General features: G+C 54.0%; 7 protein-coding genes across 7 annotated transcripts; 4 read left to right on the top strand and 3 right to left on the bottom strand.

The window, feature by feature from the left end:
* Positions 1 to 392: 392 nt before the first annotated feature.
* FAL1 (ATP-dependent RNA helicase eIF4A) lies at positions 393 to 1,705 on the bottom strand (the record flags this gene model as incomplete). The annotated part of the gene is made up of 3 exons (XM_083198071.1): positions 393 to 451; positions 503 to 1,543; positions 1,597 to 1,705. The coding sequence occupies 3 exons, from the start codon at positions 1,703 to 1,705 to the stop codon at positions 393 to 395; spliced, it is 1,209 nt and encodes a 402-aa protein (XP_083045806.1).
* A 396-nt stretch (positions 1,706 to 2,101) lies between these two features.
* Positions 2,102 to 3,578, top strand: sap61 (SF3a splicing factor complex subunit PRP9; the record flags this gene model as incomplete). Its single annotated transcript, XM_083198070.1, has 2 exons — positions 2,102 to 2,107; positions 2,157 to 3,578. The coding sequence occupies 2 exons, from the start codon at positions 2,102 to 2,104 to the stop codon at positions 3,576 to 3,578; spliced, it is 1,428 nt and encodes a 475-aa protein (XP_083045805.1).
* A 333-nt stretch (positions 3,579 to 3,911) lies between these two features.
* SLX1 (endonuclease) lies at positions 3,912 to 4,181 on the top strand (the record flags this gene model as incomplete). Its single annotated transcript, XM_083198069.1, has 1 exon — positions 3,912 to 4,181. One exon carries the CDS (start codon positions 3,912 to 3,914, stop codon positions 4,179 to 4,181), a length of 270 nt encoding a protein of 89 aa, XP_083045804.1.
* Positions 4,182 to 7,181: 3,000 nt separating this feature from the next.
* On the top strand, positions 7,182 to 12,622 carry ACO1O0_008704 (PLU-1-like protein-domain-containing protein; the record flags this gene model as incomplete). The annotated part of the gene is made up of 4 exons (XM_083198068.1): positions 7,182 to 7,613; positions 7,698 to 7,746; positions 7,806 to 11,382; positions 11,440 to 12,622. The coding sequence occupies 4 exons, from the start codon at positions 7,182 to 7,184 to the stop codon at positions 12,620 to 12,622; spliced, it is 5,241 nt and encodes a 1,746-aa protein (XP_083045803.1).
* An 837-nt stretch (positions 12,623 to 13,459) lies between these two features.
* GCH1 (GTP cyclohydrolase I) lies at positions 13,460 to 14,570 on the bottom strand (the record flags this gene model as incomplete). Its single annotated transcript, XM_083198067.1, has 3 exons — positions 13,460 to 13,765; positions 13,830 to 14,134; positions 14,213 to 14,570. 3 exons carry the CDS (start codon positions 14,568 to 14,570, stop codon positions 13,460 to 13,462), a joined length of 969 nt encoding a protein of 322 aa, XP_083045802.1.
* Positions 14,571 to 15,355: 785 nt separating this feature from the next.
* Positions 15,356 to 16,375, top strand: ACO1O0_008702 (TATA-binding protein-associated factor TAF11; the record flags this gene model as incomplete). Its single annotated transcript, XM_083198066.1, has 2 exons — positions 15,356 to 15,952; positions 16,007 to 16,375. 2 exons carry the CDS (start codon positions 15,356 to 15,358, stop codon positions 16,373 to 16,375), a joined length of 966 nt encoding a protein of 321 aa, XP_083045801.1.
* A 319-nt stretch (positions 16,376 to 16,694) lies between these two features.
* ACO1O0_008701 (uncharacterized protein) lies at positions 16,695 to 18,743 on the bottom strand (the record flags this gene model as incomplete). Its single annotated transcript, XM_083198065.1, has 5 exons — positions 16,695 to 17,145; positions 17,213 to 17,441; positions 17,495 to 17,649; positions 17,716 to 18,509; positions 18,564 to 18,743. The coding sequence occupies 5 exons, from the start codon at positions 18,741 to 18,743 to the stop codon at positions 16,695 to 16,697; spliced, it is 1,809 nt and encodes a 602-aa protein (XP_083045800.1).
* Between the last annotated feature and the right edge of the window lie 637 nt (positions 18,744 to 19,380).

The following is a 19,380-nucleotide window of genomic DNA, read 5'->3' as shown; positions in this document are numbered from 1 at the left end:
GGGCCCGAGACCGTTGTTGGAAGCAGTCAATCACAAAATAAATAAACGTTATTGGGTCTGGATGGTTTTAAACAAGTGATAGGCTCTGGTGTGTCGAATTTTATCCGCAGTTACTAACATGCTGGCAGTACCGCTGCCTTCGTTATTAGTTGTCATATCGGGGTGAATTAGCTAATAAAGCCGTTCTTTATAAGTAAAAGTATCATTCTAGGATTCGCGTTCTGAGTCTACGTACGTTAGAACCAGGGTAGAACACTCAAGTACGGAGACACTCACCGGAACTGAATCATGGCCCCTTTCCTCCACGTCGTCTTTTCTCGGCGTACTCATTAGCGCTCATGAACGAGCACTGGAAATTGTCGGGTTGTGGATGCCGGCAAGTCGCTCTAGAACTAAGCAATCAAGTCGGCGACATTCATCGGCATCTCGTCAATCTGTGTGGAATAGTACACTTTGACTGTTAGTATGAACACAGAGAGCTCAGGGAATGTGTCACACTCACATTCGATATCACGCAGAATGCGGACGTCTTCAGTCGTAACAAAGTTGATGGCAACGCCCTTTCGGCCGAATCGTCCACTTCGGCCAATGCGGTGGATGTAGTTCTCACGGTTGCTGGGCAGATCGTAGTTGATGACCAAGCTCACCTGCTGCACGTCGATGCCACGAGCCCACACGTCGGTCGAGATCAGAACACGGCTGTTGCCCTGCCGGAAGTCCTGCATGATGCTGTCTCGCTCCTTCTGGGGCATATCGCCGTGCATGCTGCTAACGGTGAAGTTGGCCTCCCGCATCTTATCGGTGAGCCAGTCGACCTTGCGGCGTGTATTGCAGAAAATGACCGCCTGTGTAATAGTGAGGGTATCGTAGAGATCGCATAGTGTGTCAAACTTCCAGTCCTCCTTCTCCACCGCAATAAAGTACTGCTTGAGACCTTCGAGGGTCAGCTCGTCACGCTTGACGAGGATTCGAACTGGGTCCGTCATGAACTTGGTAGTCATATCGAGGACATCATAGGGAAGGGTGGCGCTGACGACGACAACCTGGGTGGCCGGAGGGAGATACCGGTAAACATCGTAAATCTGCTCCCGGAAACCCTTGTTGAGTAGCTCGTCGGCCTCATCGAGCACCAGCATCTTGATGTGTCTCGTCCGCAGATGCCGCCTTCTGATCATGTCTGCCACACGCCCGGGTGTGCCCGACACAATATGCTGCCCGTAGTCTAGCTTTCTAATATCCTCGCCAACATTGGTGCCACCGATACAAGCATGACACTGGACGTTCATGTAGTCGCCGAGCGCCATCACCACAGACTGGATCTGTGTTGCCAGTTCACGGGTCGGAGACAGGACAAGGGCTTGCGTTTCGCGCACGGCCGTGTCGATAACTTGGAGCATGCTAATCGAGAAGGTCGCCGTTTTTCCGGTACCAGACTGCGCCTGGGCAATGGTATCGCGGCCCTTGCACACCTGCACAATCGCTCGGGATTGCACAGCTGAGGGGGACTCATATCCGTAGGCGTAGATGCCGCGAAGGAGATTCTCTGCATGGGAGTTAGTATTTGCAAGCCAAGCTCCACAATCGATGGAAGCCAACCCTTCAGCGACATGGACTCGAAAGTTGGATGGACTGTCACTTCCTTAGAGGTGGAAAATTCCATCCTCTCATCCGCCTTGCGGTCAATTCCACCAGCACCTTCAGCCATTTTTGCGACGATGGATTGAGGTCTAAACGAAAACAAAGAAGGAAGTTGGTGATGGGTGACGTCGAAGTTGGTTGCGACGAGTGGGATCTGGGGAAATTTTTGGGAGCATGTTGTTTGGTTCTGTCGGCGTTTCTTCGGCTACAGAGAGCTTGAACGCCACCATCGCAACTTGGAAGTCACAGCGCGACTGTGCTTGGACTTTTTCTCTACATTCAAACCTGAATATATTAGCCTCACGGAACCACCACCATCCGATAAGACAAGGATCGACCGGTTCGAGCACCAAGGAGCCTCATTAATTGACAATGCTGGTCCTTGAGGAGCAGCGATATATCCACGAAGACTTGGAGCGTTTAGAGCAGGGCATTGCCGATCGCATACATGATGAGCCCAAACATGCAAGTCAAGTATCTTCATTTAAGACATACGGTTCTTTCTAATGCATTTACAGATCCGCGATCGCCTCAACCGAGACCATGAAATCTCGCAGCTTCTAGACCAGATTCAGCACCAGTCCAGCAACCTGATAGACATATACAAGGATGAGAGCGGTGCGCGCGCAAGGGAGATTCAGCAGATTGGGACGGGCGACCCCTTTGAAGAGTTCTACAAGCAACTGAAAGACGTGCGAGATCACCATGCGAGGTATCCAAACGAGCAGGCGGAGAACTCAGAGCAGCGGTACAAGACGCGACGCCCCGGAGATGGCGAGCCCATGCCGTCAATTGTCGACTCGCTCTTCTCTGGCGAGGAGGCCTACGGACGATTTTTCGATCTAAATACCTGCCACGAGTCATACCTAAACCTGCCAAACGTCAAGCGACTCACCTATCTCCAATACCTCGAGGCTTTCGACAACTTCGCCCCGGGATACGGCGGCGTCAAACGAGGAGAAAAGCTCACGGACCAATACTTCAAATACCTCGGCGAGCTTGCGAGCTACCTTGAATCATTCATGAGGCGGACGAGGCCATTGGAGGATGTGGACAAGGTCTTGGACACGTTTGACAAGGAGTTTGACGTCGCCTGGGAGAAGGATGAGGTCGAGGGATGGCAAGAAGAGAAGCCTGCCGGAAACGAGCCCGCGAAAGACTTGAGCACAGCTGACGCGGTGTGGTGCCCGGACTGCGAGAAGGAGTTCAAGAACCAGAACGTGTACAAGAACCATCTGACAGGGCGGAAACATATCAAGGCGGCTGAGCAGAGGAAACAGAGGCAGGAGGCCACGAGCAGCACAACTGACGGTCCGAAGGCCCCCGGCATCTCAGCTACGAGATTAAAAGAGAAGGCCGTGGCAGAGCGAGAGTATCGCATTAAGCGCCTAGCAAGCGCGATGAGCACCGAACGTGGTGATACCAAGGTGAACGTGGAGCGGAAGCAGGGTATGACGGAGCGTGAGCGCCAGCAAGAGCTCGAGAACCTCTTCAGCGCGTCAGAAACGCCGCAGGAGCATGAAGGAAACGGGGACGAAGAGGACGAAGATGGCGAAGAAAAGATCTACAACCCTCTCAAGCTGCCCCTGGCCTGGGACGGCAAGCCGATTCCGTTCTGGCTGTACCGATTGCACGGCCTAGGTGTTGAGTTTCCTTGCGAGATCTGTGGCAACTTTGTCTACATGGGGCGGCGAGCGTTTGATAAGCACTTCAACGAGGCGCGGCACGTCTATGGTCTCAAGTGCTTGGGTATCACTAACGTAACCTTGTTCCGTGATATTACCCGGATCGACGAAGCGATGAAGCTTTGGGATAAGATTCAGCGTGAAAAGAAGAAGAGCAAAGTGGACGAGGGCAGTGTTGTGCAGATGGAGGATGCCGAGGGTAATGTGATGCCGGAGAAGGTGTATTATGATCTCCAAAAGCAGGGTCTTTTGTAAACATCTGTTTCAATTGTAATATACTTTGGGTTTGGCCATAGGAGGACTGCAATTGATTTAGAATCCTACCTTGTCATCGATTGTGAAGCTACTTACTAACTAGTAGTATGATGTTCACATGGCTGTTGTAGTGTGTCTCTTCTGGATGCTTAGTCATCAAATATGAGTACGGATGCTCAATGTGCTCTAGTAATTCATGACACGAGCGACGTGTTGGCTCTCGCGTTTCGTTCATGACAGACCGAGTCTAGTTCTTAGCGAACGTTCAACACCCAGAAAATTCTCCTGTGCGCAGGATGTCATGATTTTGCTAGCCGCGCCTCTCAGCAGGGCATGGCATCATCATCCACAAAGCCCCTCCCGGCGCTGTACACGGTCTACGTCCTCCGCTCCACTGTGCGCCGTGCCTCCCTGTACATTGGCTCGACGCCCAACCCGCCACGACGGCTGAAGCAGCACAATGGCGAGGTCAAAGGCGGTGCGAATCGCACATCGCGCCAGTCCCTGCGCCCCTGGGAGATGATTGCTCTGGTGTCCGGCTTCCCCAGCATGGTTGCTGCCCTCAAGTTTGAGTACGTGGCGCCGACCGTTGATATGATTTGATGATTGACACGGCTTTAGATGGGCGCTGACAAACCCGCATTTATCGTTGCACATTCCCGATGCGTCGCGTCTTGCGATTTCGACGCAGACCAAGAGAAATGGGATGCCGCGGCGGCCCCCCAATAGTCTCAAATCGATCATGTCCAACATTCACCTGCTCACCGGGGTCCCGAGCTTTGCCAGGTGGCCGCTAAACCTACACTTCCTGTCCAAAGACGCGAGGAAAGCATGGGACGATTGGCTTAAGTCCACCCAGAAGTCCGCGCGAGCTGACCTGAAAATTCTGGGGGATTACAGTTCTTCCGCGTCCCTAACAGGCTCATCACAGACCCTCGGTGGGATTCATGGTCTGCCATTAGACTACAGCCCCTTAAAGGACTATATCGAAAAGGCACACAACGTGGTATCGTTTGAGCGCCAGGGACAGTGCGTGCATTGCCATGAAGAACTAGAGCCTGGCCGAGGACTCTACCCGATGTGCCCCAACGAAGGATGCGAGGCCATGGGTCACCTCACTTGTTGGGGCAAGAATGGCCGGAATCAGTTCGCGGATGGCAGCGTTCTTCCCAATATATGTAAATGCCCTTCATGCGGAGGCGACGTGCGATGGGGCGATATGATGAAGGAGCTGAGCCTACGGGTCAGGGGGCCCAAGGAGGTCGAAAAGCTCTTGAAGAAGAAGCCGAGATCGAAAAAAAATCTTTAGTTAGAATACCTAAGGTAGTAGCGATCTGAGCACGGGGTACGTACGTGCATGATGCAAGATGGTTCTCAATGCGACTTGGAATGTCTCAGTGTTATCTTGTTTTCAGCTGTAAACGGCTTATTGATCGACCTTGCACGGAAACTTAATCAAGTGATCCCGCGTTTAGCGGAACGTGTTTTAGGAAGACGAAAGCAAATTTCTATGCTCGTCGTGCGCAGTTAGGGTAGGGGGGTTGGCCGTACACATCTTTACTACTTAGGTTGTATAGGCGGCAAAGCGATTTGCAAAAAAAGCGATATACAATCATCATACTACTAATATACAACATACGTAAGTATTCGTGTACATATTCGTGGATGCATTCGTGTAATATTTACTTGTATACCTATCTGTAATCATGGGTACAGTAGGCTTCTAGTGGTTACATATCATATTTGTATTCTAATATCTACTGTCTATTATCCGTAGTATGAGTAGTATTAATAAAAGTACGAATAGGTAGGGATGGCAAGTATTATACTCCGTACCATACAAATAGCAGTAGTACTTACGGGGGCGACCCCGTTTTTTGGAGACGATTAAAAAGGATAGACATGGTCTTTAAAGGGTATTGAGATCTTTTCCAACCGCCTGAAAGATTTCGGCTACTCAGGAAGGAATCTATGCTCTGTCGAGAGCCTGTCTGGCACCCTCCGTTATCTCCAAAAACGGGGGTCGCCCTCGTAAGTACTCGTACGTACTAAGGTGCTAGCACTACATGGTTTTTTTGATGTCTTACTTTTTTTGCTGGCCACTTAGCGGGCTCTCAATCCCCAGGGGACATCGAGTTCAAGAATGCGTAGTATAGTTTCCGCGAACCCACTAGGCGTTGTACGATACTACGAGCACTATTACGAGTACTACTCCTGTACCTGAGGTGCGTAGCAGTTTTTAGGTGGTCGGTGCTCATTATGTGCAATTGCGTACTTGGTATTTGTACGTAGGGTCACCGATGAGGCATCTTTTCTTCCTTTCGTGTTCAGGCTGGTGATATTTTTAGGGGCCCCTCTTTTTCCCCATTTCGCGGTCTTTCAAACACGCACACTGCTCATAGTCGCAGGATTGACCACATACATGATCAATAACTCAAGCAAGGAGCCGGTGGGAGGTTGATCTCCCATAGGCCAGTAGCCATTCCAATAAGCCCTTGGAAGCATAGCGTGGAGGCATATGGCGCCGGATGCCAGTTGGCATGGCCTTGGAAGAAGTTGCGTGAGCTCGGCATGAAGTCTGAAAGCGGATCGGATGTCGTCTTCGGTGGGTCCCTGGCGTGAGGGCCGTGGGAAAGTATTGGGGACTGAGTTCAGCTTTGTCTAACGGACGCGCAGCATGATTATTTTAGTTGATCAACAGACAGGGGGAAAGGGCACATGGGAGATTATGGTAAGAGCAGGAACATGGCTCCCAATCTGGCGGATGTGGGTGATGATGGTAGGGCGATTAATTGTGTTGGTACTCGGGAGGACGGCGGCTTCAGCCTGAGGCAAAAGTTGAACGCCGCCGTCCAGACTCCCGCCAGGAGCGGGTCCGAGTGTGCCCACCGTTCTTCGGCACCAGCTCCTGTAAGTGGTACTTCCCCCGCTACCTTTGACACGCGGCGTAACAAGTCTCGAGTACTTGGTTCCTGCGCGGCGCTGTGGCACTCACGCCCCGGTTGCACCTGCCGTCAAGCACCCTCGCTCGCGCGCCCACATCTGTGATCGTCCACCTCGCTGACCTCGCCCTTCTTCGCCCTCTCCCATTTCCCTCCCTCCTGCCACATCTAATTCTGGCATCACCACCAACACCTCCCGTGCGAGGCTGCATGACTCGCTCCCCGGAATAAACCTCCACCCCCTGGATTCCCCTGTGCTTCCACTCTTTTTTTCCTTCGTGCAATCCACTGGCACTCCCAACATTTGTCTGTGAGTGCTGCTGCATTGTCCACGGTGTTAGTGGGATTGCCTACCGTTGGCATCGGGGTTGTTTAAGCTTTTCCCACGTTCTTTTTCTGACCACCCGCAGCAATAGACATAACCGCGTGGACGCAGTTACCCGTCCTTTTACTTTGAGCGAAACGATTATCGTGTCCGAGCCAAAGTTATTTCCCGTCGACGTTAGAATGCGATCAGCCCAGAGACGATAGCGCCCCCAAGGAAGGATGATTTCAAGCTCATTGCAAGACACCGTCATCACCGCAACTCTATAACGATCTCATACAATTATATGCGCTCGTTCGAACCGATCCACACGGCTGATACTCCATACAACTCGCCATGGTGTCTGTCTCGAACCCTGGCAGTGCGGCCGGCGGCCTCGGCCCGAGCAGCAATAATGCGAGCGCAAGAAGTTCACCTGCTCTCGGAACGAGCACGCGCAATGCCCCGTTATCGAGACCGAAGGACAAGATCAATTCGAACGGATATCACCCAATCAACCCCCAAAAGCCGCTCAGTTCCCTTGTAAGCCCGCCGTTGGACTTGGCCTCAGTCGAACGCCGAGGTCAGCCAAATGCCGTGCGCGAACCGCAGAAGCCAAGGAGTCGGCCCCAAGGGATCGAGGAAGCCCCGACATACTCTCCAACTGCGGAGGAGTGGCGGGATCCCGTTGAGTACATCAAGAAGATCTCCGCTGAGGCATCACGATATGGCATTTGCAAAGTGATCCCGCCGGAATCATGGAACCCAGATTTTGCCATTGACACAGAAGTACGTGGCCCATTTTGAACATCCTTCCAGCCTGCTAGTCATCCTTGTTTCTTCAGGGATGCAGTATGCTGATACAGCGAACAGAGATTCCATTTTCGAACTCGGAAGCAAGAACTCAACTCCGTCGAAGGAAGTGAGTAACAAAAGGCGGATGCTGAACTGTGGCAGGGATACTGACCAACGGTTCCTTAGGTACCCGGGCCAATCTCACATACCTTGATGGTCTTGTCAAATACCATAAGCAGCAGGGTAACAACCTCCACCGTCTGCCGTACGTGGATAAGAAACCTCTCGACCTATATCGTCTGAAGAAAGCAGTCGAATCCCGAGGAGGTTTTGACAAGGTCTGCAAGTTGAAGAAATGGGCTGAGATAGGTCGCGACCTCGGCTACAGCGGCAAGATAATGTCTTCGCTGTCTACATCACTAAAGAACTCCTACCAGCGGTGGCTATGCCCGTATGAGGATTATCTACGGCTCGCCAAACCGGGTGTCCATCAACAGCTGGAGGCTGAATATGGTGGTCCCTTGACTCCGAGTCCCGCGCCAACACCCATGAAGCGATCAAACGTCAACACTCCGGCTAGCATGGCTATAGACTCTCCTGCCCGCCTGGCGTCCGACACCTTGCAGTCAGGTCTTAATGGAGTGAAGGAAGAGGCACGAGACACACCGATAAGAGATGACCAAGCAGCGCCGGCTCGAGTCGCCTCGTCAGGCTTCACCGCGGTAAATTCATCAGCCGCGACCCCAACGAATTCCGGGTTCACGAGCGTCAACCGCCCTCTCAATCGTGATGGTGCCAGCTTTACGCCCGAACGCAATAATAGCCCGCTGCCCTCTGTAAAGGACACCCCGGAAGTGCGCCTATCAGGGCTGAGCTCGGCAGCTTCGCTGAAACGCCAACTCAGTCGGGAGAGCTCATCGGACTCGACAAAGAAAGAACATGAGGTCGAAAATGGCGAAGGTGACAGCACCAACCGTCGCAGCAAGCGTCTCAGGAAGGACGTTGCACCCACCGTCGCGGGCTCACACATGTCCCAATTCCGCCCGTCTGTGCCACGTGTTCCAAGGGAAGATCATGCCACAACAGAGGAGAAATGCTTGAACTGTGGGAAGAGCGATAATTCTGGGCAACTTCTCGTCTGTGACTCGTGCGACAACGCGTATCATGGCCAGTGCCTCGATCCACCCGTGAAACGGAAGCCAGATGCGGAGTGGAACTGCCCTCGATGCTTGGTCGGCGACGGCCAGTTCGGTTTCGAGGAGGGCGGTTTGTACTCGCTCAAGCAATTCCAGCAAAAGGCGAACGACTTTAAGCAGGGATACTTTGAGAACAAGATGCCTTTTGACCACAACCTCAACTGCCACCGCCCAGTAACCGAGGAGGACGTCGAGAACGAGTTCTGGCGGCTCGTCACAGACCTGGAGGAAACGATCGAAGTCGAATACGGCGCGGATATTCACTGCACAACGCATGGATCTGGTTTTCCCACTCTGGAAAAGCACCCAAACAATAAGTATGCAGCGGATCCCTGGAACCTTAATCTCTTGCCGTTCCACCCCGAAAGCCTATTCCGTCACATCAAATCAGACATATCGGGCATGACGGTTCCGTGGGTCTATGTTGGTATGATCTTCTCGACGTTCTGCTGGCACAACGAAGATCATTACGCGTACTCGGCCAACTACCAGCATTTTGGAGCGACTAAAACTTGGTACGGAATTCCGGCAGAAGATTCCGAGAAGTTTGAGACCGCCATGAGAAATACCGTTCCGGAGCTGTTTGAAACACAACCAGACCTGCTTTTTCAGCTTGTGACGCTCCTGACGCCGGAGCAACTCAAAAAGGCTGGTGTGAGGGTCTACGCGATTGACCAACGCGCGGGACAATTTGTTATCACTTTTCCCCAGGCATACCACGCTGGCTTTAACCATGGATTCAACTTCAACGAGGCGGTCAATTTCGCCCCCAGCGACTGGGAGCCGTTTGGTCTTGCTGGCGTCGAAAGGCTTCAATTGTTCCGAAGACAGCCATGTTTCTCGCATGATGAGCTCCTCTGGACAGCTTCAGAAGGTAGCCCTTCATCTGGACTGACAATTCAAACAGCAAAATGGCTTGCTCCAGCTCTTGAACGCGTGCACAAACGCGAAAAGCTGCAGCGAAACGATTTTATAGCCAGACATCTCGAGTCATCTCCACATCGATGCCGTACATTCTCAAATGGAGAGGATGCCTGCTCCCTCATTTTTGAAGTAGTTGAGGAAGACGTCCAGGACGAAGACGAACAATGCTGCGCTTACTGCAAGGCGTTTGCGTACTTCTCGCGGTTCAAATGCTTGAATTCTGGGAAGGTCCTGTGCATTTCCCATGCGGGCTATCACCCCTGCTGCGAGCAATCTGAAACCGAGAGGTTTTTGGGTCGTGACCACGTCTTGATATACCGAAAAACGGATGAAATGCTGGACGCAGCATACGAAAAGGTGGCTGAGAAGGCGCGAATTCCGGATCTGTGGGAGGAAAAGTACAATAAACTACTCGACGAAGACCCTCGGCCATCTCTCAAGTCGCTGCGGGCACTTTTAAACGAAGGAGAGCGGATCGCATATGATATGGATGCGATACCCACCCTCAAAGAGTTCGTTGACCGTTGCAATGACTGGGTTGAAGAAGCAACCACTTACCTTGTCCGGAAGCAACAGAACCGTCGGAAGAACGAAAAGGCCTGGCAGAGTGGCAGTCGGAAATCAGCGGGAGCTTCGACGCAGGACCTGAAGGAGAAGGAATCTCGCAACGTCTCCAACATCCATCGGCTTCTACAAGAGGCCGAGCACATCGGGTTCGATTGCCCTGAGATCACGCAACTGCATGATCGCGCCGCCGTCATTAAAGAGTTTCAGAGCAAAGCCTCTCGGGCATTGGCGAACAAGGCGAACATCTCAACGGACACGTGCTTGGAACTCTTGGAAGAGGGACGCTCTTTCAACGTCGATATACCAGAACTTGACGGCCTGTCGCGGGTTTTAGAGCAAATGCAATGGGACGAGAAGGCTCGTTCAAGTCGCAAGGTATTCCTGTCATTGAACGAGGTGCAGGATCTCATCAATGAGGGCAAGCGGTTGGAACTCCCGGCTTACAACGACCACCTCCAGTTCTGGCAGGAGCAGCTGGCGGCTGGCGAAGCCTGGGAGCAAAAGGCCAAGGAGCTGATCCATGCCGAATTCATCCACTTCCCGCAGCTCGAGGCGCTGTCTGCGCAGGTTCAGGCTAACGCCCTTCCTGTTTCTGGGGAGACCCTAAATCAGATCGACCGCATACTGCACAAGCAGCGCGAAGCCCATCGCCAAGTTCTAGACATGGCACAACGATGTCGGGACCCGGATTTTTCCAAGAGGCCGAAGTACCAAGAAGTCGTTGATATGATGAAGACTTTTGAGGAGCTAAGCTCAAAACCCAATGGGACTATCGACATTGAAAACGAGAGAAAGCGACATGAGGACTGGATGCGGAAGGGCAAGAAGCTATTCGGGAAGTCCAACGCCCCCCTTCATATTCTCAAGAGCCACCTCGAATATGTCTTGGAGCGCAACCGGGACTGCTTTGATGTCGAACATGACACCCCCAGACTGCCGGGCGAGCCAGTTTCGAGAGATCCCAGTCCGGAATCCGGGCCACATCGTGTCGATGACCGCCGATCAAGGCAGGTGTTTTGCATCTGCCGAAGGGTGGAGGCGGGAATGATGATTGAATGCGAGCTTTGCCACGAGTGGTAAGTTTTGAATTGGCCAGTATGAATGTTGGAAAACCTGCTGACGCTTTTGACCAGGTACCATTATAAATGCTTAAAAATTGCTCGGGGCAAAGTCAAAGAAGACGACAAGTATACTTGCCCTATCTGCGATTGGCGAATGAAAATTCCCCGAGATGCCTCACGGCCCAAGCTCGAAGATCTCCTTGCTCTTGTGGACGAGATCCCGTCTCTGCCCTTCCAGCCAGAAGAGGAGGAAGTTCTTCGCCAGATCATTGATGATGCCCAGGCTTTCCGGGATCACATCGCTCGATACTGCAACCCGATCCTCTCGACCGAAGCTGAGGTCGAGACTCAACGCTTCTATCTACGAAAAATCGAGGGTGCTGAAGTCCTGCTAGCCTACGAAACAAACTTCTTCCGGCAAGAACTTCACAAATGGTGTCCTGTGGCTCCGGAGGCGCCGCCGATCCTGGAGGTGTCACTGAGTACGCGGAAACCTCGCCCAACAAAGTTACAGAAGATGCTAGCAGAGTACGGAGTCGATAACCCCGATGACCTGCCGGAACATGCAAAGGGCAAGGCTAATAGCTTACGGCGCAAAGCTGCCAATGCTGAGGCCGCTGCCGCAGCGGCCCAGTCTGGTAACGGGGCTCTTCTACCTCCGCCTTCCCATAGCCCTTTTGGGGGCCAGCCCTTCTTCTCGCGCACATCGGGCCCCGGGTCTTCGAGTATATCTGCGCCATCTCATGGTCTCCCTCGACGATCCACATCGACGTCAGAAGATAGCCGGTTCCAAGCTGACCCAATGGATATCGACAGCGGCTTGCACCCAGGGCTCCTCGGTTCAGGTGGACCACACTTACACGTGGGCAATGCAACCCAGTCACTCGAGGAGCGACTCTTGCACGGCGAGGTAGATGATGTTGAGCTGCACACTGAGGAAGTAAAGAACAAGGCTCTCGAAATCCTCAGCCGCACGGAGAAGGGGAGGAAACAGGCAGAGAAGATTTGGGGTCCCGACGTATGGGGAACCAGGCACAGGTCCATCAGCGACCACGACCGGTCGATGACGCCTGGGGATATCGATCCTATGATGAAGCACGATGAAGGAAACGTTGACCAGATGTTCAAAGAAATGACCAATCAGGATGATGAGGATGACCAGAAAAAGAAAGACGAGGCTGTTGAGGGACCCGTCACTGCAGAATCTCTTGAGAGTGAGCGGAATGGGCTCGACGCATTGCTAGATGGGGAGTAGCTTGGGGAATTTCTAAGCGGTTTGAAGAATACAAACCCATGGGTTCGGGATGGAGTGGCGTTTTGGTCTGGCAGATTAAGGGTGACAAGCGGACTTGTGGCTTGTCCCCCCGGGAACATGTACAATCACAGTGTGTTTTACTACGGCGGGCTGGCGTGCGGAGATTCGGTCATCACAAGGCTTTGAGCTTATTTCAATGAAGAGCTACGTGGGATCTACATTACTGCGTTGACTATTACAAACGAGCATCCATCGTTGAGTCGGGAGCATGGTTGATCCATTGGTATAGTGCCTACTCTTGGGGGTTCAAACCCTTCCATCGGACCTATTTCTCCCCCGAGTGGTGCCTTTAAGTAGAAACGATGGAGGTATATGTACTCCGCACGATCTTGTAACTCTCTGTACCCCTACGGATACTTTGGTGACATTACTGACCTGGTGGCACGGCGCTGCTCCCATGACTCATCTTACGGTAGATCGGCCACTGGACCAAAGTCAACTACTTCCAATGACTCAAGTTATCGGATCTTCCGCCAAATATCATGATTATTGTGTACATCTACCTCTTTCAGGGATGTTGAGCCCAGAGGAGAGATTCTATGGTATCTCCGCATATGTGTATAGATGTCAGATGCATCCTGACGATGTTGAAGACCAAAATGTTGAAGGCATGGCCGCTGCAGATCCGCTGTGTATAAACCCAAGCCCCGAACGCCGTGAAAATGCAACGCAGCTCTCATCAATGACTGCCCTGTCTCTTTTTAAGCATTTCTCGTTGTCGAGATTTTCCCATCATACGTCATCACCATTGTCCCCCCTTTTCCAGCCCGAATACATTTACCGGTTGACGCCGACGAGACTGAGGAACTCGTTGCGCGTCTTGGACTTACGCTCAAAGCACCCGAGGACGCAGGAGGTGATGGTGGACGCTGTCGTCTTTTGGACACCGCGCATGGACATGCACAGGTGCGACGCCTCCATGACGACGGCGACGCCCTGGGGCTTGAGGATCTCCATGATGGCGTGCGCGACCTCCTTGGTGAGGCGCTCCTGGACCTGGAGGCGGCGGGAGTACATCTCAGCGATGCGCGGTAACTTGGAGAGGCCGATGACAGTGTCGGAGGGGATGTAGCCGATGTGCATCTATGCTGACGATTAGACCTGCTTGGAGAACAATAGGGCGACAGAGTTGCCTAGATGTACATACCTTGCCGACAAACGGGACGAGGTGGTGCTCGCACAGACTGCTAACCTCGATGTCCTTGACAATGACCATTTCGTTGTGGCCCTCATGGAAAAGCGCACCATTAACAATATCCTCCACGTTCTGCTGGTAGCCTGAGGTGAAGAAGAGAAGTGCTTTGGCGTAGCGCTCCGGTGTGGCGAGCAGACCCTCGCGATCGGCGTCCTCGCCGATGCACTCCAGCAACGTACGCACGGCTCCGCTCATGCGCTGGATACGGGCCTCCTTCTGCTCCTCGGTCTCCTCACGACGCTCCCTCGTTCCGCGACCTGGTGGGACAGATGTGATTAGCAACGCGTTGATGAGCCATATTGTGCGCCGAAAGCGCCCGACCGGGGATTACGTACTGGGCCTGCTGAGACCGTCAAAGTCGATGATGGGCGTGGGAGACCTGGTCCGCACATTCTGGGTGCCGTTGGGCGTGGTGCTCTTGACCTTCTTCTTGATATGGGGCTCGTCGCGCGGGTCTCTAGCAGCCTTGCCGAGGCTGTTGCGACGCTTGTCAAATGCGCCCGGGTGGTGCGTCTCGCCGTTGACGATGGCGTCGTCGTCGTCGCCGCCGCCGCTGTTCTTCTTCTTGCCGTTGCGCTTGTCCTTACGCTTCCTCTTGCGAGTCGACTCGTCGCTCGAGGTGGACACGCTGGCGGTGTCGAGGTGCCGCTTCTTGGAGATCAAGGAGGACCCGCCGTTCTCGGAGCCAGGCATACTAGCGGTTCGACGTGGGGGACTTTTTCTTCTTCTGGGAGATGCAGCCTCTCGCAAAGGACGGACAAGTGCTGATTTTTTAGGGAGACGAGGTTTCGTATATGTACGAGAGGGAGAGGGTGAGTTGGTTCAGCGGAGAGAAGTCGGCTTTTGTCGGATATGGGCCGAGTGGAAGAGAGAGGGTGGTAATGTGTCAGTTGAGGTGTTGGGGGGGATGAGGGGAGGCAAAAAAAAAAAGAGGGACAGACGGCGGAGGACCAAAAGTGCCCCGAAATGGAAATCAGGCGACTTGAGCCTCCAACCTGCACACCTTGAAATGCGTGGTTCTATTACACCAAGCAATTGGTGATGGGCAGTCCATTGAATATTTCACCCGCGATGGCATCCGTAGACGGATTTTGATGGAATTTTCGACGATAGGACTGTTAGACTGGTCGGCTTAACGCTTATCTTATCGTTCACCTTGACGTCAAGGTTCGGGGGAGCTGCAGGCCGCCTGCTGCACGTCCCACTGGTACCTAGGTGTCAAAGGGAACTGGGGCATCCTAACCGTTGCGCGTTGCGCCGCCCCAGGTCTGGTCATGTGACCACGTGCATGTCGCAGCGAGGGGAGAACGCCAACCACTTCCGGTCTTGTGCTTCAACCATCTGTCTTTCGACATCCTCACAGCTCCCGCGTCACGAAAACGGCATCCCCGCCTTAACTATCTCGCCGGCTCTCCCTAGAACCCTCCATTTGGCGATAGGACAACTCTGACACCTCGTTACGCAACAACACCCCGACCATGGCTTCACCCCCCAACCCCGGCTCACCGTCTGGCATGTCAACACCCAACCCATCGCCAGCTCAACTCCCCAACAAGAAGCGCTCCTCCACCATCGACATCAACTCCGGATCCGCAAAGCGTAGGAAGCCATCACAGGCCAACGCCCCCGCCCACCCCCTCCGCCAGACCTCCTTCCCGCCCGAGGGGCGATCCCCCGCGGGCCGCTCGCCCTCGGTCGACGCGACGTCGCACGTTAGCGGCAGCCAGGTCAGCGGCTTCACAGCAAGCGGCGCGCCGAAGAAGAAGCGCGGGCGCAAGGCCAAGAACGCCAAGGCCGGCGACGAGGCCAAGGAGGGGACCCCGAGCCTGGTGGGCGGCAAGGCGGCGACGTCGGTGAGCGGGCAGGGTGGTGGCGCGGGAGGCGATAAGGGCGCCGACGATGACGACGACGACGATGCCGAGATGGCGCTGGAGGACGTTGTGGCGCGCACGCAGGAGCAGAAGCAGGAGGAGATCAGGCTGAGGGCCATGCTCGTGGAGGCGTTTGATCCCGAGCAGTACGAGCGATATGAGCACTGGCGCGCGGCGAAGCTGGCTGAGTCGGTTGTGAAAAGAGTGAGTTGTAACTGCCGCGTCAAACCCGAGATTATGGACTGACCAGTTTCCCAGGTTGTCAACGCGACTGTATCGCAATCGGTTCCTGGTATGGTCAGTACGGCCGTCAAGGCGGTCACGAAGCTCTTTGCGGGAGAGATCATCGAGTCGGCGCGGCAAGTCCAGAGGGAGTTTGCGCAAGCGGGCGAGAAGCAGTCAGAGCTCCCAACGCCGCCACCATCCAATCACGAGGTGGCGGACGCAGACGAGGTGCTCGATGTAAGGATGGGCCCGCTACGGCCAGAGCACCTGCGCGAGGCGTGGCGGCGGTACAAGGCGGGTGGGGAGAGCCGTGGGGTGGGTGTGCAGCAGCTATGGCATGCGCAGCAGGGAGACGGAGTAGAGAGGTTCTCGACCCGGACGGGGAAGAGGCTATTCAAGTAAGATATCCGGTCTTGCGAATGGCGGTGGAATGGGCGCTATGGGCAAATTGATGGTATGATACCCCTACACCAGTGACTATCGACATTGGTATATCTTGCGAAGGCGGCGTTACGGGTAAGACAGATTCCAAGCATTACAAAAGCTTAGCTTCATCCTTTATGGATTTCACCTAGCGCATAGAGACTCCATAAGATTCTCGTCAGGTTCCACGTTCACACTCGAGAGAACATTGAACTAGGCAGCCAGAATTTAACATGGAACTCCACTTGACGCATTTCTCCTACGATGATGACTTAGGACATCACTTAGGTACATTTCTTCAGACCGCCCTCTTCTCCTGCAACATAGCCTCCCTCTTCTGAACCTCAGTCTTCATGACGACGGCCCTATCATTGTTCTTCTTGCTCCTGTCCGTGCTGACGGTGCAGGCCGCCGCAATCGTGGCCAGCACGCCAAACGCAATGGCAATCAGATAGACAAGCTTGAAGCCCTCGACGTACGCCGCGCGGGCGGCCTCGACTGCTTGATCCACCAGCTCGGGTGTCGCCCCCGCCACGGCCTCGTACGCCGCGCGAGTGTTGGTCGTGGCGGCCGTGATGAGCTGCTTAAGCAGGCTGTCCGACACGTCCATGCCAGCGTTCTCGATGGCATTCGTCATGTGCGCCGGCAGCGCCGTGGCGAAGCGGTTGGAGTACACGGCCGTGTAGATGGCGGTCGCGACGGCGCCGCCAAACAGGCGGAATGTGCCGGCGAGACCTACGGCGATGCCCCTGGAGAGAAGAGGTCAGCTTATGATGGGGATATTGTGCTGTACAAAGGGTGAGAGTGTGCACTTACAGGTCTGACTGGTTTTCTAGTCCGAAGGACAGCATGGTAAAGGACAGGAGCTGCGGGGGCGTGATCGTGGTGGCAGCCAGGACGACGGTGACAATGGCCTGGGCTTTGTCGTCGGCGCCCACCGATGCCATGGATCCGATCAGGGCCGTCTGGACCACGGTGAAGCCGACGAGCTGCCACTTCTCATGGTGCAGACGAGAGCAGACAAGTGCAGTGAGGAGACCGGCGACTGTGGGATTTGGGGGTCAGCTTGAGGACATGCTGCAACAGGTATGTACATACGCCAGGTTCCGCACGAGAAGATGACGGCGTAAACGCCACGCATGATGATGTCGCCTTCAGGGATGAAAAAGGCCTGCGACTGACGGGGCCACAGGACGTTCATGCTGTAGTAGAGCATACCCCCTACGAAGCATACGACGATAACCATGTCAAACCTATAGAGAAAAGGGGTCAGAAGATTTGATTTTTTTTTTCTGTTTGTAATTATTAGATCAACATACTCTCGGACTCTCCTGAAGAGCTTGGGTGGGAAAAGGGGGTACTCCAACTTGGCGTACGAGCACCAGAGCCCCACGGCGATGAAGCAGCATCCGCCGATTATGATGGGCGCCAGGGTACCCGGGTGCGTCCAGGGGTACGTCCGGCCACCAAAGTTGACACCGATGAGGAAGAGGGCGCCGCCCGTGAGGAAGAGGAAGACACCGACCCAGTCCATCTGCTTGACCAGCTGCCACTTGGTCTTGCCATCCTCTCGGTGCTTCATCTCAAAGTCAGGCGGGTTGTAGAAGAAGAAGAGAAGCACAAAGGCAGCGATGTGGAAGGAGAAGAGGTACCAGTAGGCGCCGCGCCAGCCGATGTCCTGGTAGGCGATGAAGGCGTAGCTAATGACGGGGCTGGAGAAGGCAATGGCGAGGCTAATATCGAGGCCGCCGACGGCGATAATGCGGTAGTGATTGGGTACAAGCTCCTGAGCGCAGGCGTAGCAGAGCTCCTGGAAGCCGGAGCCAACACCGAAGAGAGCGCCCGAGGCAATCATCTGGTTGATGGAGGTGGCGTTGGCGCCAACGAGGGTGCCACAGATGGAGATGATAGCGCCTGTAATCATGAAGTAGCGGCGGCCAAAGATGTCAGACAGACGGCCACCGATGGAGACAACCATGGAAGCGCCAAAAGACCAGTTGAGGGTGATCCAGGTCGAGTTGGGGTCGGGGCCGAGCTCAGCGTTAATCATGGTGAGGGTCGAGGCAGGGATGAGCATGGACATGATGTAGGCGTTAATCTGTCCACACAGGGCCTTGTAAGGTAAGTATCGCATTTTCCCTCAGCACCCCATAGAGACGGTACTCACAATGTAGGCCAGGATAATCTCCCTGTTGAGCTTGCCATCGTTGGGATCATGGTCGGGAATGGATGTCATGGCCGAGCTGGTGTTCTCAACCTCCTGGTGATGGGCCCCTTTTTCGATGGTATCTACATCCCGGATTCTCGCAGAATCTAAACTCTGCGAGTCTGCGGGTGTAATGGTCATGATGGGGACGATCTTGCAGAGTGTCACTATAGTACGAGTACTCGTAGTGATGCGTTGGGTGCGGGCCAATGGAGTTCACGGGATCTGCCGCAGATGTGAGACATAGGATCTAAGACAGTCTGAAGAACCCTTAGAAAGTTTTGCAAGCAATTTTGGCTTCGTTGACCTTCATAAGGGAATCTTCAGTGCCACTCGGGATCGCATTTCCACTAGGATGCGGGATCTCTGTGTGCCCAACGACCAATTTAACGCTCGTGGCTGGCTGGGGGGTTGCTGGGGTTGGGTTTCGATATGTTCCACGTCCCCGACAAACTGGTTGCCATAATTCATAACATGCTAAAGCACCTGCAGTCCGGAAGTTGATTCTCCTAGTGGTTGTCACTCGTCAGGGACGGAAGGTCGTACTACCGGGCCTTCTTCCGTGTCGTTTAGTCCTTCAGGGGAGGGGTTACTTCAGGGGTTAGAGAGAAGATTCTCCTTGTTCAAGGAATACTCCTTCCGCATACTCTATACCAGGTTTCGTTGATGGTATCATCGTGGTTTGCTAAGCTTCCGAAGTTCTTGTCTCACGCGGTACCCCATACTCCGCACCTGACAGGGGGACCGGAGACCCCACGACCCGCGGCAAACAAACAAA

The sequence above is a fragment of the Amphichorda felina genome, assembly GCF_050947745.1.
Source record: "Amphichorda felina strain 45539 chromosome Unknown scaffold_9, whole genome shotgun sequence".
In the NCBI taxonomy this organism is placed as follows: Eukaryota; Fungi; Ascomycota; class Sordariomycetes; order Hypocreales; family Bionectriaceae; genus Amphichorda; species Amphichorda felina.
The sequence above is the reverse complement of the archived record's forward strand: the minus strand, read 5'-3'. Positions and strand labels throughout refer to the sequence as shown.